This window comes from Rhinoderma darwinii, chromosome 5 (assembly GCF_050947455.1).
Source record: "Rhinoderma darwinii isolate aRhiDar2 chromosome 5, aRhiDar2.hap1, whole genome shotgun sequence".
Classification (NCBI taxonomy): Eukaryota; Metazoa; Chordata; class Amphibia; order Anura; family Rhinodermatidae; genus Rhinoderma; species Rhinoderma darwinii.
In genome coordinates, this window is record NC_134691.1 from 14,151,322 (window position 1) to 14,169,010 (window position 17,689).

The window sequence follows — 17,689 nt, forward strand, 5'->3', positions numbered from 1 at the left end:
CCCAAGCTGGGGCCCCTCTTTAACATGGAACCCATATCAGCTTCATGGTCCTATTCTATGGCATGTGTGCCCTTGACTGGATTGGTTGGAGACCAGTGCTTAATTGTAATTTCTGCTCGGGCAAAATAAACTATTTGTACCAGATCAGATTTTCAACAGATTATTAGAAGATGGCAAAAATAATCTAATGTTCTCCTAAAGAAGTAAGAGATGGAGAAAGGCATAGCATATATATATATATATATATATATATATATATATATATATATATATATATACATATATATTATTTATATAAGTTATATAGTCTCCCTCCCCATCAGAGGCCCTGGTTCCATCACAATTCAAGTATCTAAAACATCCAACAAAAAGACCTTTCTATAATCCAGAATATTTCAGAATCCGGCAATTCTATCCTAACAAATACATTTCATATTCTTTTGTATAATTGTCCTATAATCCAGAATATTTTATAATCCCAAAGCCAACCATAAACATGCACTAGCCGCTATTTCCCCTCACTCTGAGCATGCATGTTTACTTCAATGAAGAATAAGACACTGCCAGACTCCTCTGGGGAGGGGCTTAACTCGGTTAGAACAAAGGATCAAGTATGATTGAGATCGAGCAGGATCAAGAACGAGCAAATCCAACATGCTGATCCTTCTTTCTCCTGCCATCAGGGAAGAATCAAGAGGCCCCCATACACATTGGATTGCCAGATGATCCGGTTGAAATTTGCGGAATCATTTGCATTTTAGCCAGCTTTAATAGTAAATTCTAAATTCCATTCTTTAACCTACCCCATAATCCAGAAAATGTCAACATTCTGGCTCCTACATTTATATTATTTCAATGATCGTTCTACAATACAGCATATGTCATCCTTTGTCCTTACGAATTAGTTGTATTTACTTTTCTGGGAATGTCTGATAATCCAGAACATTTGGTAATCCAGCACATTTCACTAATGCCAAATTCCAAATTCCTGTACATTAATTTTCATGCAGTAAATTGTGTCTTACCATGAGTGCGGTTCTTTTGAACGGTTTTGTCTCTGGTAATAATAAGTGAATACTGGCAAGGTCAGCGCCCGCTCGGTCGGCGATCATGCTGATCTGCTCAGGGTCCCCTCCAAAGTGAGCAATATTTTCCTGGACCCATGTAAAGACTGCGGCCTGATCGAGAAGGCCCCAGTTCCCATTTGGCACAGTGTTACCTGCAACAAGGGATTTAATGACACTTGTGATAAAACCCCGAAGCGTCTGATTACAATCACCCAACAGGAAGCAGATGCTTCATACATTTAATCAAACCCTAAAAAGTGTCAATGTGTTTTTGAAAAATTTGTAATCTTTTTTTTTTTTAACCTTTTTCACTTTTTAATAAAGATTTTTCTCTAAAATGCTATATTTTCTGGGGGCATATATTTACTATCAAATAGAAAATTTAAAGGGACAGTAACCTTGTTTGTTTTTTTTAAGCGACATTTCAATTAATGGACTACACAGTCACTTGTTCATTAATCGGGGTCTGACCCCAGGAACCCGCACCGATTATGAGAACAAATATGCATTTTCCGGCTCACCCCCATATCCGCCCAGGGGCAGTGCAAAAAACTGCAACTTAGCCTGATTGAGGTGAATGACGCTGCATGCAGCACTGTGGCCCCTTCATTGCAGCAATTAGAGGGTCTCAGTTTTGTCATATCCTAATGATAGGAAGTCAATTCCTATGATGACTAAAAAACAAATTAAGGCCTTATTCACATGAACGTGTTAAACGTCCTTGTGACGGCCATTGAAACAACGGCTGTCCCACGGACCTATATGATTCAATGGAGCCGTTCACACGGCCGTTGTTTCAATGGACCGTGTGAAGGGTCCGTGAGAAAAAAGTACATGTCCTATTTTTTCAGGCTTCACGTGTCCCTCCATAGACTCTCATCTATGGGGGATGCGTGATATCGCATCCCGCAGCGCAGAGCACGGATGCACCTCGGATGTGAAAAATGGCCGCTTTTCACGTCCGAGATGCGCAACGTCCGTGTGAAGCTAGCCTAAGAGTGAACGTCCTTTCAAGATTATGTCATGTAAGGGTCCAATATTCTGATTAATTTCTTAAAGGGGTTGTCCACTTTCTAAAAACTCATGACCTATCCGCCGGATAGGTCATCAGTATATGATGGGTGCGTGTCCGACATCCGGACCCCGCACCGATCCGCAATTCCGGCGGCCTCCATGCATAGTGGCCGTTCGGCGGAACTGCAGCTCTTCTCCTATTCATTTGATCTAGTATCGCAGCTCGGCCGCTATTCTTTGACCGGAGCCATCTGCTTCTGGCAGCATCGTCCGGCACCCGGAGGCAACCGGAATGCTGGATCGGTGTGGGGTCCGAGTGTTGGACACGTACCGATCATATATTGATGACCTATCCAGTGGATAGGTCATCAGTTTTCAGAATGTGGAAAACCCATTTAAAATATCTTTATACCAGTTGGAGCTACATTTATATAGAGCTCCAAATCCCCTGCATAGATATAGTTATATGATACAATTCTGGCTGCCTGCAGTCACCACTAGGGGAGCTAAGGAGCTTACTGCATACTGATTATACATAGAACTCAATAATAAAACTGTATGCAGTAAGCGCCTAATCTCCCCCTAGTGGTGGCTGCAGGCAGACAGAATCTTATCATTTACCTATATGTCTATGCAGGGGATTTGGAGCTCTGTATCAGAAAAATGGAGCTCTAACGCCTTTAAAGATATATTATGAAATTAATCAGCACAGAATTTAGGACCTATTTAGAACAGTGTTCGGTGGACATTCACTTTAAACCTTCATTACATTGTATGTAGATCATTTCTCATTTTGACCGGTCCCTGCTACACATCACAGGTCCATCACAGACGTATGGATTTGATGTTGACGTAGAGGTGGGTCATATAGCCTGTTTTTGGCATTGACATGACAGTCCATGTAGACCGTCTTATGAAGACTTACCTGGGCTTAAGAAACCAAAGGCTCCAACTCTGTAACTAGCAGTGACCACAATGATGTCCCCTATGGCTGCCAGGTAAGAGCCATCGACAAACGTCCGGCCATTTTCAACGTAGTCTTTGGGGTTGTTGTGGAAATACAGCAGAGCGGGCGAGTTCATTCTCTGAAATCACAGAAAGATGAGGAGATTGGGGATCATTTTGGGAGGGACAAGATGAGAATTGATATATTGTATATGCTGCCCACACTGAAGATCCTGGGCTCCAATGCAAATTCGCAACAGGGCCCCCCAATAGCTGTGTGGCACTTATAAAACTGGTGTCTTCTTATGGGGCAGAGGAGCCTTTGGGCCCCCTTAGGCACCAGGACCCGTGTGCCACTGCTACCTCTCCACCCCCCGATAGTTACGCCCCTATGTAAGGAAATAAACATCATGGGATGCAAGGATGAAATTTATGTTGCTCTTATACAAAAGAAAATTCTCCCAAAAATTAAGACAATGATGCATTTAGACCCAAAGTCAAACAAGGACATTCAACCCCCCTCCATGCCATATGGGGTTAGAATTTTATCCCAATAAACCATTATCTGAGAGGAGAAGCCTATAGCCCACAAAAAATTGGTACTGCGAACCCCCAAAAACATACTTCCCCACCCAAGCCCGAACCCCCATGGCAGAATGCTAAACCTCCTCCTGGTGCCCCAGGCACAATTTGGAACCTGTTTCTCATATACTTTGTTTTTCAAGAACTCTGGTTGTTGTCAGCCAATGGGAACATTCTTACATCCATAAGCTGAAAATCCATACAAACTTAATATTTCTGACAGCTGAGGGTTTGTTACAATTGTATCCAGTTTAGACAATCCTCTGTGAGCTAAACAGTTTGGACTACAGGCTGAAACTTTTTACCTGCCCTGATACATTGTAGCAAACTATCATAACAGGACAGAGGTTTGTGCTGCTGATGTATTTAGCTCACAGAGAATTGTAGCAAAACCTCAGTTGAGAAAAGTATTAGGTCATGATTGGTTTTCATCCTCTGATACACTGACAGCAAACAGAGATTTTGAAAATGGTGAGGAATTGAAATATGAATTATATTAGAAAGTAACTTTTTATTATACATTGATTACTAACATTCTCTTGGTTAAACTGATAAACTAGTCATTGCTCGTTGCATGATGTGCTGAGGGGCCGGAGCATGACAGTGATCAGCTATGATCAACCTGCAAACCTTGCAGCAAGTGTTCAATTCCCCTGCAGCGCCACCACAGGGGAAGTAAAACATTACATAGCTACGTGCCAAGTCCTCCAGTGTGAGTGGGGCAAAAATACCTAGTACCTCTTGTGGGTGTGAATACTTACAGAGTGTTGTGGAACAAAGAGGTTTAAGTACAGGCAATCCTCACTAACAGATGAATATTGAGCCTTCCCATCCCCGGGCTGCAGACAGCTTGGCCTAGAGAAGACATGAAATAATAATAATAAAGTCTTAGTAACCGTAGCAAGAAACGCTGATGTCTAGTTGTCAGAACTTCTATACAATCAGCTCACAGCTATGATCAGTGACTCCGGCCTTGCTGCATTGCCTGTTGGAGCCTAAGGTAGTCTGAAATCCACCCCATGACTCAGAAGCTGCTCAAGCTGCTCAAGTGTAATCACTGTATAATGAAAAAGTTCTCTATAAAAGAGCATTTCCCCTAAAAACAAAGATTATTATAAGCCTGTGAGTCGTCCTATTCTGCACAGTTGTTACAAGTTCTATTCAGCTGTGTTACATATAAGTACTAGACTATTACTGGCTGACCGGCGCCCATGACACAGAGTGGCACATACTGATACAGAACTGGAAAGAGTCACTTCGTAGCATGGGCACTAGGCAGTCAGTCTATGCCACTATGGTTGGATGGGACAGACAATCAAGAAAACGGTTACGTAGACATGGTGTCTGGAATCTGATCAGTCCTGAGGTCTGATGAAGCCTGGGTGCTGGTCTGGGGTCTGATGAAGTCTTATGTGCTGAGGTCTAAGGTCCGATGAGTCTTGGGTGCTGAAGTCTAGGTTGTGATGAAGCCTGGGTGCTGGTCTGGGGTCTGATGAGTCTTGGGTGCTGAATTCTAGGTTGTGATGAAACCTGGGTGCTGGGTTGCTGAAGTATGAAGTCTGATGAGTCTTGGGTGCTGAAGTCAGGGGTCTGATGAGAATCTTGGGTGCTGAAGTCAGGGGTCTGATGAGAATCTTGGGTGCTGAAGTCAGGGGTCTGATGAGAATCTTGGGTGCTGAAGTCAGGGGTCTGATGAGTAATGGGTGCTGAAGTCAGGGGTCTGATGAGTAATGGGTGCTGAATTTTAGGTTGTGTTGAAACCTGGGTGCTGGATTGCTGAAGCATGAAGTCTGATGAGTCTTGGGTGCTGAAGTCAGGGGTCTGATGAGTCTTGGTTGCTGAAGTCAGGGGTCTGATGAGAATCTTGGGTGCTGAAGTCTTGGGTCTGATGAGTCTTGGGTGCTGAAGTCAGGGGTCTGATGAGTTATGGGTGCTGAAGTCAGGGGTCTGATGAGTCTTGGATGCTGAAGTCAGGGGTCTGATGAGTCTTGGGTGCTGAAGTCTTGGGTCTGATGAGTCTTGGGTGCTGAAGTCAGGGGTCTGATGAGTCTTGGGTGCTGAAGTCAGGGGTCTGATGAGTCTTGGGTGCTGAAGTCAGGGGTCTGATGAGTCTTGGGTGATGGTGGTTGGGGGTCTGTTGAGTCTTTAGCGCTGATGTCTGGGGTCTGATGAGTCTTTGGTGCTGAATTTGTGAGTATGATGAAGTCTTGGGTGCTGAAGTCTGAAATCTGATGAAGTCTGGGTGCTGGGGTGCTGAAATCAGGGGTCCGATAAGTCTTTAGTACTGATCTCTGGGGTCTGATGAGTTTTGGGTGCTGGAGTCTGGGGGTCTGATAAGTCTATAACACTGATGTCTGAGGTCTAATGAAGTCTGGGTGCTGTGGTGCTGAAGTCAGGGGTCTGATGAGTCTTGGGTGCTGAAATCTTGGTTACTGAGGTACTAATGTCAGAATAGCTGGGGTGCTAAAGTTATTTGATGTGACAAAACCTACCTGTTCATGTCTTCTACTACACTTCATATTTACTACTCATAATTCAAAGCAGAACCATACAGCTGGCAGAAGAGGATGACTCAGGGTCTTCTCGAGATGATTTTCTAGATCGTGTTGCGTGCAATAACAACAGGAACCCATGTTCTTAATTTAGTTACGGTGAAATCGACCACAAATGATTTCAAATATGACAATACTGATATAAATATATATTCCCCTGAATATGAGAAAACGTGAAGTTCTGCTCATTCACTCGATAAGCTTGCATCACTCAAAAATTTCTATCCAAAAACAGCAACCACCAATGAGTTACAAGATATTTTAGAACTTGTATCTCACCTGATATAGGTGGCATTCCAGGTGCCAGTCCAGGTATACGGCTGAGGAGGACGGAAACGATTCTCACCAGTGGGTGGCGCTGCATAAGGTATCCCTAAGAACTGATTCACATTCTTGATATCAGAACCGATGAAAATCGATCCAGGTTTGCCCATAATGTCGCCTTGTGAAATGGTCAATGAGGTCACAGGCCGTGCAGGAGCTAGAATAATGGAGTTCAGAAATTACCTTTATTTCCAGAGATTTCGCCAAAATTGCTTAAGTCCCAAATATGGAACATTATAAGCCACACACCCACTCCAGCCAGAAGCGCACCCGAAACAGCCTGGAAGTGCCTAATTGCAACTAAATTTTGAAGCCCATGGAAGGACCCATGAAAAACAGAACTGTTGGCAGAAATCTCTTTGGCTAGACAAATAAACAGTTTCATAAACTTCCTATGTCTTTCTTTTCATATTGTTATTTCCCAGACTGGCAGCTACATAGATTTCCATTGAAATACAAGTAGGATAAGAAGTTAGCTACTTCCTCCCTCAATGGTGGTCCCTGATAAAAGATAATTTTTCAAAGATTGAATCAATCATGTCTCAGCACAGTGAGTGGAATGGAAAGGGGAGAGTTATCTCTCTATCATTGGCTGCCATAGTGACCTGAGTGAGGGAGAGTTGTAACCCTCTAGGTGACCAGGTGACAGAAAAAGCAACTCCATGAGAGCTTATATGGCCGACAATAGTATCTGTCAGACTGCTACTTCCTGCCACAGAAAAGTCATAAATCTGGAATTGTTTAAGGCTTTTATTCCTAATTCTTTTTGCTGCTATTTAATTTTTCACTTTGCACTATTGATGTATGTTAAAATATTAGTGTCACCTTTGCTAAACACAGACATTCCCTGTAATATAACTCCAGTATTTCTGGTTTCATTCCCTTTAAAAGTGAAAACCTTTTCATAGAGGAGCAGAAAAAGTCCCCTAAAAAACGGGCCATGGGCAATTGCCATCTTCTAACACCAGCTCTGTAACCACCGATAACTCATTTTCATTCTGATTGGTGGAATCAGTATATAAAAAGCATTCAGTGGTCATACCAAGTGCTTATAGGCCAGCAAAGTGCTATCTGTAGCCCAAATGGCCGCCTTGATATGGGCCCAGCAGCAGCCGGCAATGCTGCCGAAAAACCCTCCTGTTCATATTGGTTGTGCAAGCTGTCCTATGGCTAGCGGGCCAGAGTCATGGCTATGACTATTGGGATGAGATGTCCAGATCACCAATGCTGATTTGTCTACGTGTAGCTTGACCTCGCGGTTTCGGCCCATGATTTACTGTACCTCTCTTTCTGTAGATGAAGGTCGCTGGTTCTCTAACCATAAGTTGACATCGATGACCTCTCAGACTATAGTGGCAGGTCTGTGTTTCTGGGTAATATGTACACTTTATGACTGTTTGCTGAACATTGATCGTCGTGGTAACACAAGAGTCGGCACGATCACATTCTGGGATGAAATGAAAATTATATATATATATATATAATAAGTATAATACATTTTATTCAGGAAAATGGATGATCAACCTGAGCGAGGCCCTTCTCTCTCCAGGGGCCCCATAGGAGCCTCATGTGCTGATTATATTGTATTTATGTACTTGGTTTTGGGATCTAATATATTCTCTGCCATTGTCCTGTGAGTCTGTCAGACAAATATGCTGTTTAAGGCAGCCTGAAGCCCATGGAGAGTGGCATAATAAATATAGGTAGCAACAAAGCTGGGCAATACATTTAAATCTGCCTAATAATCTGGAATATTGCAAGATCGGAAACAGATGGAAAATAATCAGAAAACTCCCAGACTACAAAACAAAGCTTATTTTTTATTACAATTAATTTAATTTAAAGGGAATGTCTCATGTATGTAATTTTAGATTCATTAATTAGATATCACTGTACAAGTAAAATAATGCTTTTGTACTGTTTTTATTACATTTTGTAGCTATATATTTTTAAGAACTCCCCTGGGGGCGGCCATATTAGAGACACACACTTTCTTCCTGTGTGTATAGATAGTGCAGCAGTGAATAATAGTCAATTGACAGAGAATGTCATAGACTATTACAGTCTCCAGAAAGTGATGAAGTACAGCCCCTCCACCACAGACCAGAGCGTGGCAGGGGAGCTGCATACAGAGCCTTATGTGTATAGTGTTACTATTCTGCCTTAACTAGGCCTCCAGCAGTACAATAAAGCTGTCATTAACTCACAAATCCTCTAATAATAATAATGTGATGACTCTGCTCATCTTGTCCCAGTCTATACAGTAAAGCTGACAAGTGAACCACAGAAAACACTTAGCGTCAGCCTATTGTGACTGCTCTAGTAGCCAATGTTAGAACTGAAACATGTTTTTCATATATGCATAGTCCCATAAATATTTGTATAATATGTAATTTTCTGATCTGTTCCCTCCCTGTTAGTTTTTTGCATGAGGAAAAATCTGCCTCAAAATTCCTGAAGGAATTTTGAGGTAGATTTTGACCTGCCTGCACTCTCTTTGCCGCATTATTGGCTCCGTATTTCGGCCGCAGTCATAGAGCGCCGCAGGCAAAAAATAATGTGAAAACTGCTTTCTCTGCCTCCCACTGATGTCAATGGGAGGTCAGAGACGGAAACGCCTGAAAAAAGGGCATGACGCTTCTTTTTCCCGCAAGTGTTTTTTTCCGCTCACAGGAAAAAAAATGTCCCCGACTCCCATTGAAATCAATGGGAGCTGTTTTCGGCAGTTTTTTGGCGTGGTTTTCAATGCAGTTTCCGCATCAAAAACAGCGCTAAAAAAACTCAGTGTGAACAGGGCCTTAAAGAGATTTTCCAGTAGGTAAAATTGTAATATACTTGTATTATCAGTTCTACGCGATTCTCATGCTGCCGCTCACCATTACATCACATGATCTGACGTCACATGTCTACAGCAGAAAATCACCTACAAATGACGTGACGTCAGCATGGATGAAGACTATAAGGTTTATTATAAGTTTTACCTGATAGGCAATAGCTCTGGGCAGAAGTGAGACTTGTCGCTGAATTCAGGCTGATCTGCACCGTGTCGTACACAGATAGAGAAGGATCAAGGGTCACAGAGGAGACGTCCAAGTTGATCCAGTTATCCAGAGATGCTATAACATAACAGACAATGACGAAATATTTGACAAGGCTTTAATGAAGACATGCATGAAGATATATGTATGCAATGTATGTACAAATCATGTCTAAATCAGCAGAGAATGCTGTGAGTTTTCACCTCCGAAACTTGCAGAATAGTGAATGCAGCTCTGGAGCATACTATAGACTGTAAGGGTATGTTCACACGGCAGCGTCCGTAACGGCTGAAATTACGGGGCTGTTTTCAGGAGAAAACAGCACCGTAATTTCAGCCGTAACGGCATGTTGAGGCGCTTTTTGCTGCGTCCATTACGGACGTTAAACGGAGCTGGTTTTCCATGGAGTCCATGGAAAACGGCTCCATTTACGTCTGAAGAAGTGACAGGCACTTCTTTGACGTGGGCGTAAAAAAAATGACCGTCTGCACAGAACATCGTATTCTAATGAACATCATTCTAATGAATGGGCAGATGTGTGCCGACGCTATTGAGCCGCTATTTCGGACGTAATTCGGGGCAAAAACGCCCGAATTACGTCCGTAATTCGTGTGTGTGAACATAACCTAACACCAAAATCAGTACAAGATAAGATAGTTCCAAGTCAAATGGGACTTTTTTCCCCGGCTAAAATACAAAATACACTGCAACATCTATACAAATGTCACTTTAAAGGCAATGAAGACTTTTGCAATAACTTTTTTTTCTACTGTACCAATACATGTTAAAATAAAAAGTAAAGATATTTTACAAAAAGTCTTGAATAAAAATATCCTACCGTTTTGTGTATACAGCTCTTCTACAAAGCTATGTGTCTCCAACAATGTGTAGTCTGCAATTATATGATGGAAAAGCGTATGAGTGCAGGATAAGGCTATGTTCACACGCTTAATAAAAAACGTCTGAAAATACGGAGCTGTTTTCAAGGGAAAACAGCTTCTGATTTTCAGACTTTTTTTAGCAACTCACATTTTTTGTGGCTGTTTTTCTATTGAGTCAATGGAAAACGGCTCCAAAAACGGCTCAAGAAGTGACATGCACTTCTTTTTACGGGGTGTCTTTTTACGCGCCGTTTATTGAAAATGAGTAAAAACAACGCCCTGTCGGAACAGAACGCCGTATTTCCCATTCAAACCAATCGGCAGATGTTTGTAGACGTTCCGCTTCTGATTTTTCAGCCGTTTTTTGGGACGTTTTACGGCCCGAAAAACGACTGAAAATAGCGCGTGTGAACATACCCTAAAACTATACAGGGTTTCTCTGCATAGGAGCTGTATACACAAAACGGTTGGATATTTTTAAACAAAGACTTTTTGCAAAGTTGCTTCATCTTTTATTGTAGATGCAGTGGAGTAAAAAATAATAATTGAATCTATACATAGGAGGGAATTTAATACGTTTTTATGCCAGTTTTCTGGGGTAAAAAGTCGCAGAATGCCCAAAAGTCACAAGAACTGCGACTTTTGAGCCATTTCTGCTGCTTTCGCACTTTTAAAAAAGTAAGCGGGTCGTAGCAGAAAAGGCGCGACCAACCACAGTAATTACAACAAAAACTGGTGTACATTATAGCGGGAGGAGCTGGCGTCGTTTTCATTCAGTGGCGCACAGAAAGACGAAGATGCAATAAAGTTATTATGAGTCGTGCACCTCTTAATAATTTTGTCGCTTCTTACTCCAACTTGTATGAAACGCCAGTCTTAATAAATTTCCCCCATAGACTTTAAGTAACCATGTCGGCCTAGGCATTACACATTGGAGCATTATATAATACGTTGTAGTATATTATACTCTACACAGCTCAGTACAGTATACAATTCTGATATTTTCTCACCCAGTATACAATACATTTAATTTAAATGACTGTACATCAGTCTCGATGTCAACCCGACTCTGTGTTAATTTGTGGCCATGCTACAGCTGAGTCAATAAAAACTTCAAGGGAAAGGTGAAAATCTTGTCTTTCGGCTCATAAACATGTGTGTCTGTCCGAAAATATCCACAAAGGTATCATTTAGTGACTGTAATGACAGAACCGGCTGAATTACAGAACTATAACTGTCCACAGCTTAATTGTGTTCTTCCGCTGAGTAAACCAGCAAATTACAGACTGGCAAAAACTGTTTATAGGTGCAGAGCCCTCTGTTACTGAAGGGGGAGAGAAGAACATATGTCTGTAATTCACTTCACAGTGACAGGTTTATGGTCGTTTATATTCTGACTCCACATACAAGAATATAACTACTATAATACTGCCCCTATATACAAGAATATAACTACTATAATACTGCCCCTATATACAAGAATATAACTACTATAATACTGCCCCTATATACAAGAATATAACTACTATAATACTGCCCCTATATACAAGAATATAACTACTATAATACTGCCCCCTATATATAAGAATATAACTACTATAATACTGCCCCTATATACAAGAATATAACTACTATAATACTGCTCCCTATATACAAGAATATAACTACTATAATACTGCTCCTATATACAAGAATATAACTACTATAATACTGCCCCTATATACAAGAATATAACTACTATAATACTGCCCCTATATACAAGAATATAACTACTATAATACTGCCCCTATATACAAGAATATAACTACTATAATACTGCCCCCTATATATAAGAATATAACTACTATAATACTGCCTCTATATACAAGAATATAACTACTATAATACTGCCCCTATATACAAGAATATAACTACTATAATACTGCCCCCTATATACAAGAATATAACTACTATAATACTGCCTCCTATATACAGGAATATAACTACTATAATACTGCCCCTATATACAAGAATATAACTACTATAATACTGTTCCCTATGTACAAGAATATAACTACTATAATACTGCTCCTATATACAAGAATATAACTACTATAATACTGCCCCTATATACAAAAATATAACTACTATAATACTGCCCCTATATACAAGAATATAACTACTATAATACTGCCCCTATATACAAGAATATAACTACTATAATACTGCTCCTATATACAAGAATATAACTACTATAATACTGCCCCTATATACAAGAATATAACTACTATAATACTGCCCCTATATACAAGAATATAACTACTATAATACTGCCCCTATATACAAGAATATAACTACTATAATACTGCCACTATATACAAGAATATAACTACTATAATACTGCCCCCTATATACAAGAATATAACTACTATAATACTGCCCCTATATACAAGAATATAACTACTATAATACTGCACTCTATATACAAGAATATAACTACTATAATACTGCCCCCTATATACAAGAATATAACTACTATAATACTGCCCCCTATATACAAGAATATAACTACTATAATACTGCCCCCTATATACAAGAATATAACTACTATAATACTGCCCCTATATACAATAATATAACTACTATAATACTGCCCCTATATACAATAATATAACTACTATAATACTGCCCCATATATACAAGAATATAACTACTATAATACTTCCCCCTATATACAAGAATATAACTACTATAATACTACCCCTATATACAAGAATATAACTACTATAATACTGCTACTACATACAAGAATATAACTAGTATAATACTTCCCCCTATATACAAGAATATAACTACTATAATACTGCCCCCTATATACAAGAATATAACTACTATAATACTGCACCTATATACAAGAATATAACTACTATAATACTGCCCCTATATACAATAATATAACTACTATAATACTGCCCCATATATACAAGAATATAACTACTATAATACTTCCCCCTATATACAAGAATATAACTACTATAATACTACCCCTATATACAAGAATATAACTACTATAATACTGCTACTACATACAAGAATATAACTACTATAATACTTCCCCCTATATACAAGAATATAACTACTATAATACTGCCCCCTATATACAAGAATATAACTACTATAATACTGCACCTATATACAAGAATATAACTACTATAATACTGCTACTACATACAAGAATATAACTACTATAATACTACCCCTATATACAAGAATATAACTACTATAATACTGCTACTACATACAAGAATATAACTACTATATTACTGCCCCATATACAAGAATATAATTACTATAATACTGCCCCATATATACAAGAATATAACTACTATAATACTTCCCCCTATATACAAGAATATAACTACTATAATACTGCCCCTATATACAAGAATATAACTACTATAATATTGCTCCTATATACATGAATATAACTACTATATTACTGCCCCCTATATACAAGAATATAATTACTATAATACTGCTCCTATATACAAGAATATAACTACTATAATACAGCCCCTATGTACAAGAATAGAACTACTATAATACTGCCCCCTATATACAAGAATATAACTACTATAATTCTGCTCCCATATACAAGAATAGAACTACTATAATACTGCCCCCCTATGTACAAGAATATAACTAATATAATACTACCCTATGTACAAGAATATAACTACTATAATACTGCCCCCTATGTACAAGAATATAACTACTATAATACTGCCCCCTATGTACATGAATATAACTACTATAATACTGCCCCCTATGTACAAGAATATAACTACTATAACACTGCCCCCTATATACAAGAATATAACTACTATAATACTGCTTCTATATACAAAAATATTACTACTATAATACTGCCCCTATATACAAGAATATAACTACTATAATACTGCTCCTATATACAAGAATATAACTACTATAATACTGCTCCTATATACAAGAATATAACTACTATAATACTGCCCCCTATATACAAGAATATAACTACTATAATACTTCCCCTATATACAAGAATATAACTACTATAATACTACCCCTATATACAAGAATATAACTACTATAAAACTGCTACTACATACAAGAATATAACTACTATAATACTTCCCCCTATATACAAGAATATAACTACTATAATACTGCTACTACATACAAGAATATAACTACTATAATACTTCCCCCTATATACAAGAATATAACTACTATAATACTACCCCTATATACAAGAATATAACTACTATAATACTGCTACTACATACAAGAATATAACTACTATAATACTTCCCCCTATATACAAGAATATAACTACTATAATACTGCTACTACATACAAGAATATAACTACTATAATACTGCTACTACATACAAGAATATAACTACTATAATACTACCCCTATATACAAGAATATAACTACTATAATACTGCTACTACATACAAGAATATAACTACTATATTACTGCCCCCTATATACAAGAATATAATTACTATAATACTGCCCCATATATACAAGAATATAACTACTATAATACTTCCCCCTATATACAAGAATATAACTACTATAATACTACCCCTATATACAAGAATATAACTACTATAATACTGCTACTACATACAAGAATATAACTACTATAATACTACCCCTATATACAAGAATATAACTACTATAATATTGCTCCTATATACAAGAATATAACTACTATAATACTGCCCCCTATATACAAGAATATAATTACTATAATACTGCTCCTATATACAAGAATATAACTACTATAATACTGCCCCCTATATACAAGAATATAACTACTATAATACTGCCCCTATGTACAAGAATAGAACTACTATAATACTGCCCCCTATATACAAGAATATAACTACTATAATTCTGCTCCCCTATGTACAAGAATATAACTAATATAATACTACCCTATGTACAAGAATAGAACTACTATAATACTGCCCCCTATGTACAAGAATATAACTACTATAATACTGCCCCCTATGTACATGAATATAACTACTATAATACTGCCCCTATATACAAGAATATAACTACTATAAGGGCGGGTTCACACATGGCGGAATTGCACTTAAATTCCGCTGCGGACACTCCGCAGCGTTAATCCGCAGCGGAGCCGTTTCTACATTGACTTTCACTTTAATTTAGCAGTGTTCGTTTACACGATGCGTACAATTCCGCTGCGGAGCATAGGCTGCGGAGCGGAATTTGGTGTCCGCAGCATGCTCTGTCTGTTGCGGAGCAGTGGCGGACTCATGGCGGAATTTCTCCATTGACTTCAATGGAGATTCAAAGTTCCGCAATGAAGTCCGCAGCTGTCATGCACATGTCATGTGTGCTGCGGATGCGTCTTGCTTTTTTTACTTGACATTTCTTCATTCTGGCTGGACCTATGTATTTCTAGGTCTACAGCCAGACTGAGGAAGTCAATGGGGCTCCCGTAATGACGGGAGCGTTGCTAGGAGACGTCTGTAAATAGTCACTGTCCAGGGTGCTGAAAGAGTTAAGCGATCGGCAGTAACTGTTTCTGCACCCGGGACAGTGACTACCGATCCCAATATACATGTATCTGTAAAAAAAAATGAAGTTCGTACTTACCGAGAACTCCCTGTTTCTGTCTCCAGTCCGGCCTCCCAGGATGACGTTTCAGTGTAAGTGACGGCTGCAGCCAATCACAGGCCAAGCACAGGCTGCAGCGGTCACATGGACTGCCGCGTCATCCAGGGAGGTCGGGCTGGATGCCGAAGGAGGGACGCGTCATAAAGACAACGGCCGGTAAGTATGAATTTCTTTTACTTTCACTAGGGAAAGTGCTGTCCCTTCTCTCTATCCTGCACTGATAGGGAGAAGGGAAGCACTTTTCCCGCAGTCCGCAGCAGCTAGTCCGCATCAATTTTCTGCACATTTTGTGCAGATCCGCAGCCGTAATCCGCAACCCGGATTAGGTGCGGCATTGATGCGGACAGTTGCGGAGGAATTCCGCCATGTGTGGTCATGCCCTAATACTGCCCCCTATGTACAAGTATAGAGCTACTATAATACTGCCCCCTATATACAAGAATATAACTACTATAATACTGCTCCTATATACAAGAATATAACAACTATAATACTGCTCTCTATATACAAGAATATAACGACTATAATACTGCCCCCTATATACAAGAATATAACTACTATAATACTACTCCTATGTACAAGAATATAACTACTATAATACTGCCCCTCTATACAAGAATATAACTACTATAATACTGCCTCCTATATACAAGAATATAACTACTATAATACTGCTCCTATATACAAGAATATAACTACTATAATACTGCCCCCTATGTACAAGAATATAACTACTATAATACTGCCCCCTACATACAAAATTATAACTACTATAATACTGCCCCTATATACAAGAATATAACTACTATAATACTGCCCCTATATACAAGAATATAACTACTATAATACTGCCCCTATATACAAGAATATAACTACTATAATACTGCCTCCTATATACAAGAATATAACTACTATAATACTGCCCCTATATACAAGAATATAAATACTATAATACGGCCCCCAATGTACAAGAATAGAGCTACTATAATACTGCCCCCTATATACAAGAATAAAGCTACTATAATACTGCCCCCTATATACAAGAATATAACTACTATAATACTGCCCCCTATATACAAGAATATAATTACTATAATACTGCTCCTATATACAAGAATATAACTACTATAATACTGCCCCCTATATACAAGAATATAACTACTATAATACTGCCCCTATGTACAAGAATAGAACTACTATAATACTGCCCCCTATATACAAGAATATAACTACTATAATTCTGCTCCCCTATGTACAAGAATATAACTAATATAATACTACCCTATGTACAAGAATAGAACTACTATAATACTGCCCCCTATGTACAAGAATATAACTACTATAATACTGCCCCCTATGTACATGAATATAACTACTATAATACTGCCCCTATATACAAGAATATAACTACTATAATACTGCCCCCTATGTACAAGTATAGAGCTACTATAATACTGCCCCCTATATACAAGAATATAACTACTATAATACTGCTCCTATATACAAGAATATAACAACTATAATACTGCTCTCTATATACAAGAATATAACGACTATAATACTGCCCCCTATATACAAGAATATAACTACTATAATACTGCTC

At 38.8% G+C, this 17,689-nt stretch overlaps 1 protein-coding gene across 1 annotated transcript in view; it reads right to left on the minus strand.

The window, feature by feature from the left end:
* The window catches only part of TG (thyroglobulin), a 224,689-nt gene that overhangs the window by 95,381 nt on the left and 111,619 nt on the right, over positions 1–17,689 (minus strand). Inside the window, exons 36-41 of the mRNA XM_075827934.1 lie at positions 9,466–9,600; positions 7,767–7,931; positions 6,440–6,641; positions 4,370–4,463; positions 3,007–3,166; positions 1,026–1,219 (exon numbers count right to left, since the gene is read on the minus strand). Of these exons, the coding sequence (XP_075684049.1) occupies positions 1,026–1,219; positions 3,007–3,166; positions 4,370–4,463; positions 6,440–6,641; positions 7,767–7,931; positions 9,466–9,600 (950 nt within the window). The remainder of the gene's footprint in view (positions 1–1,025; positions 1,220–3,006; positions 3,167–4,369; positions 4,464–6,439; positions 6,642–7,766; positions 7,932–9,465; positions 9,601–17,689) is intronic.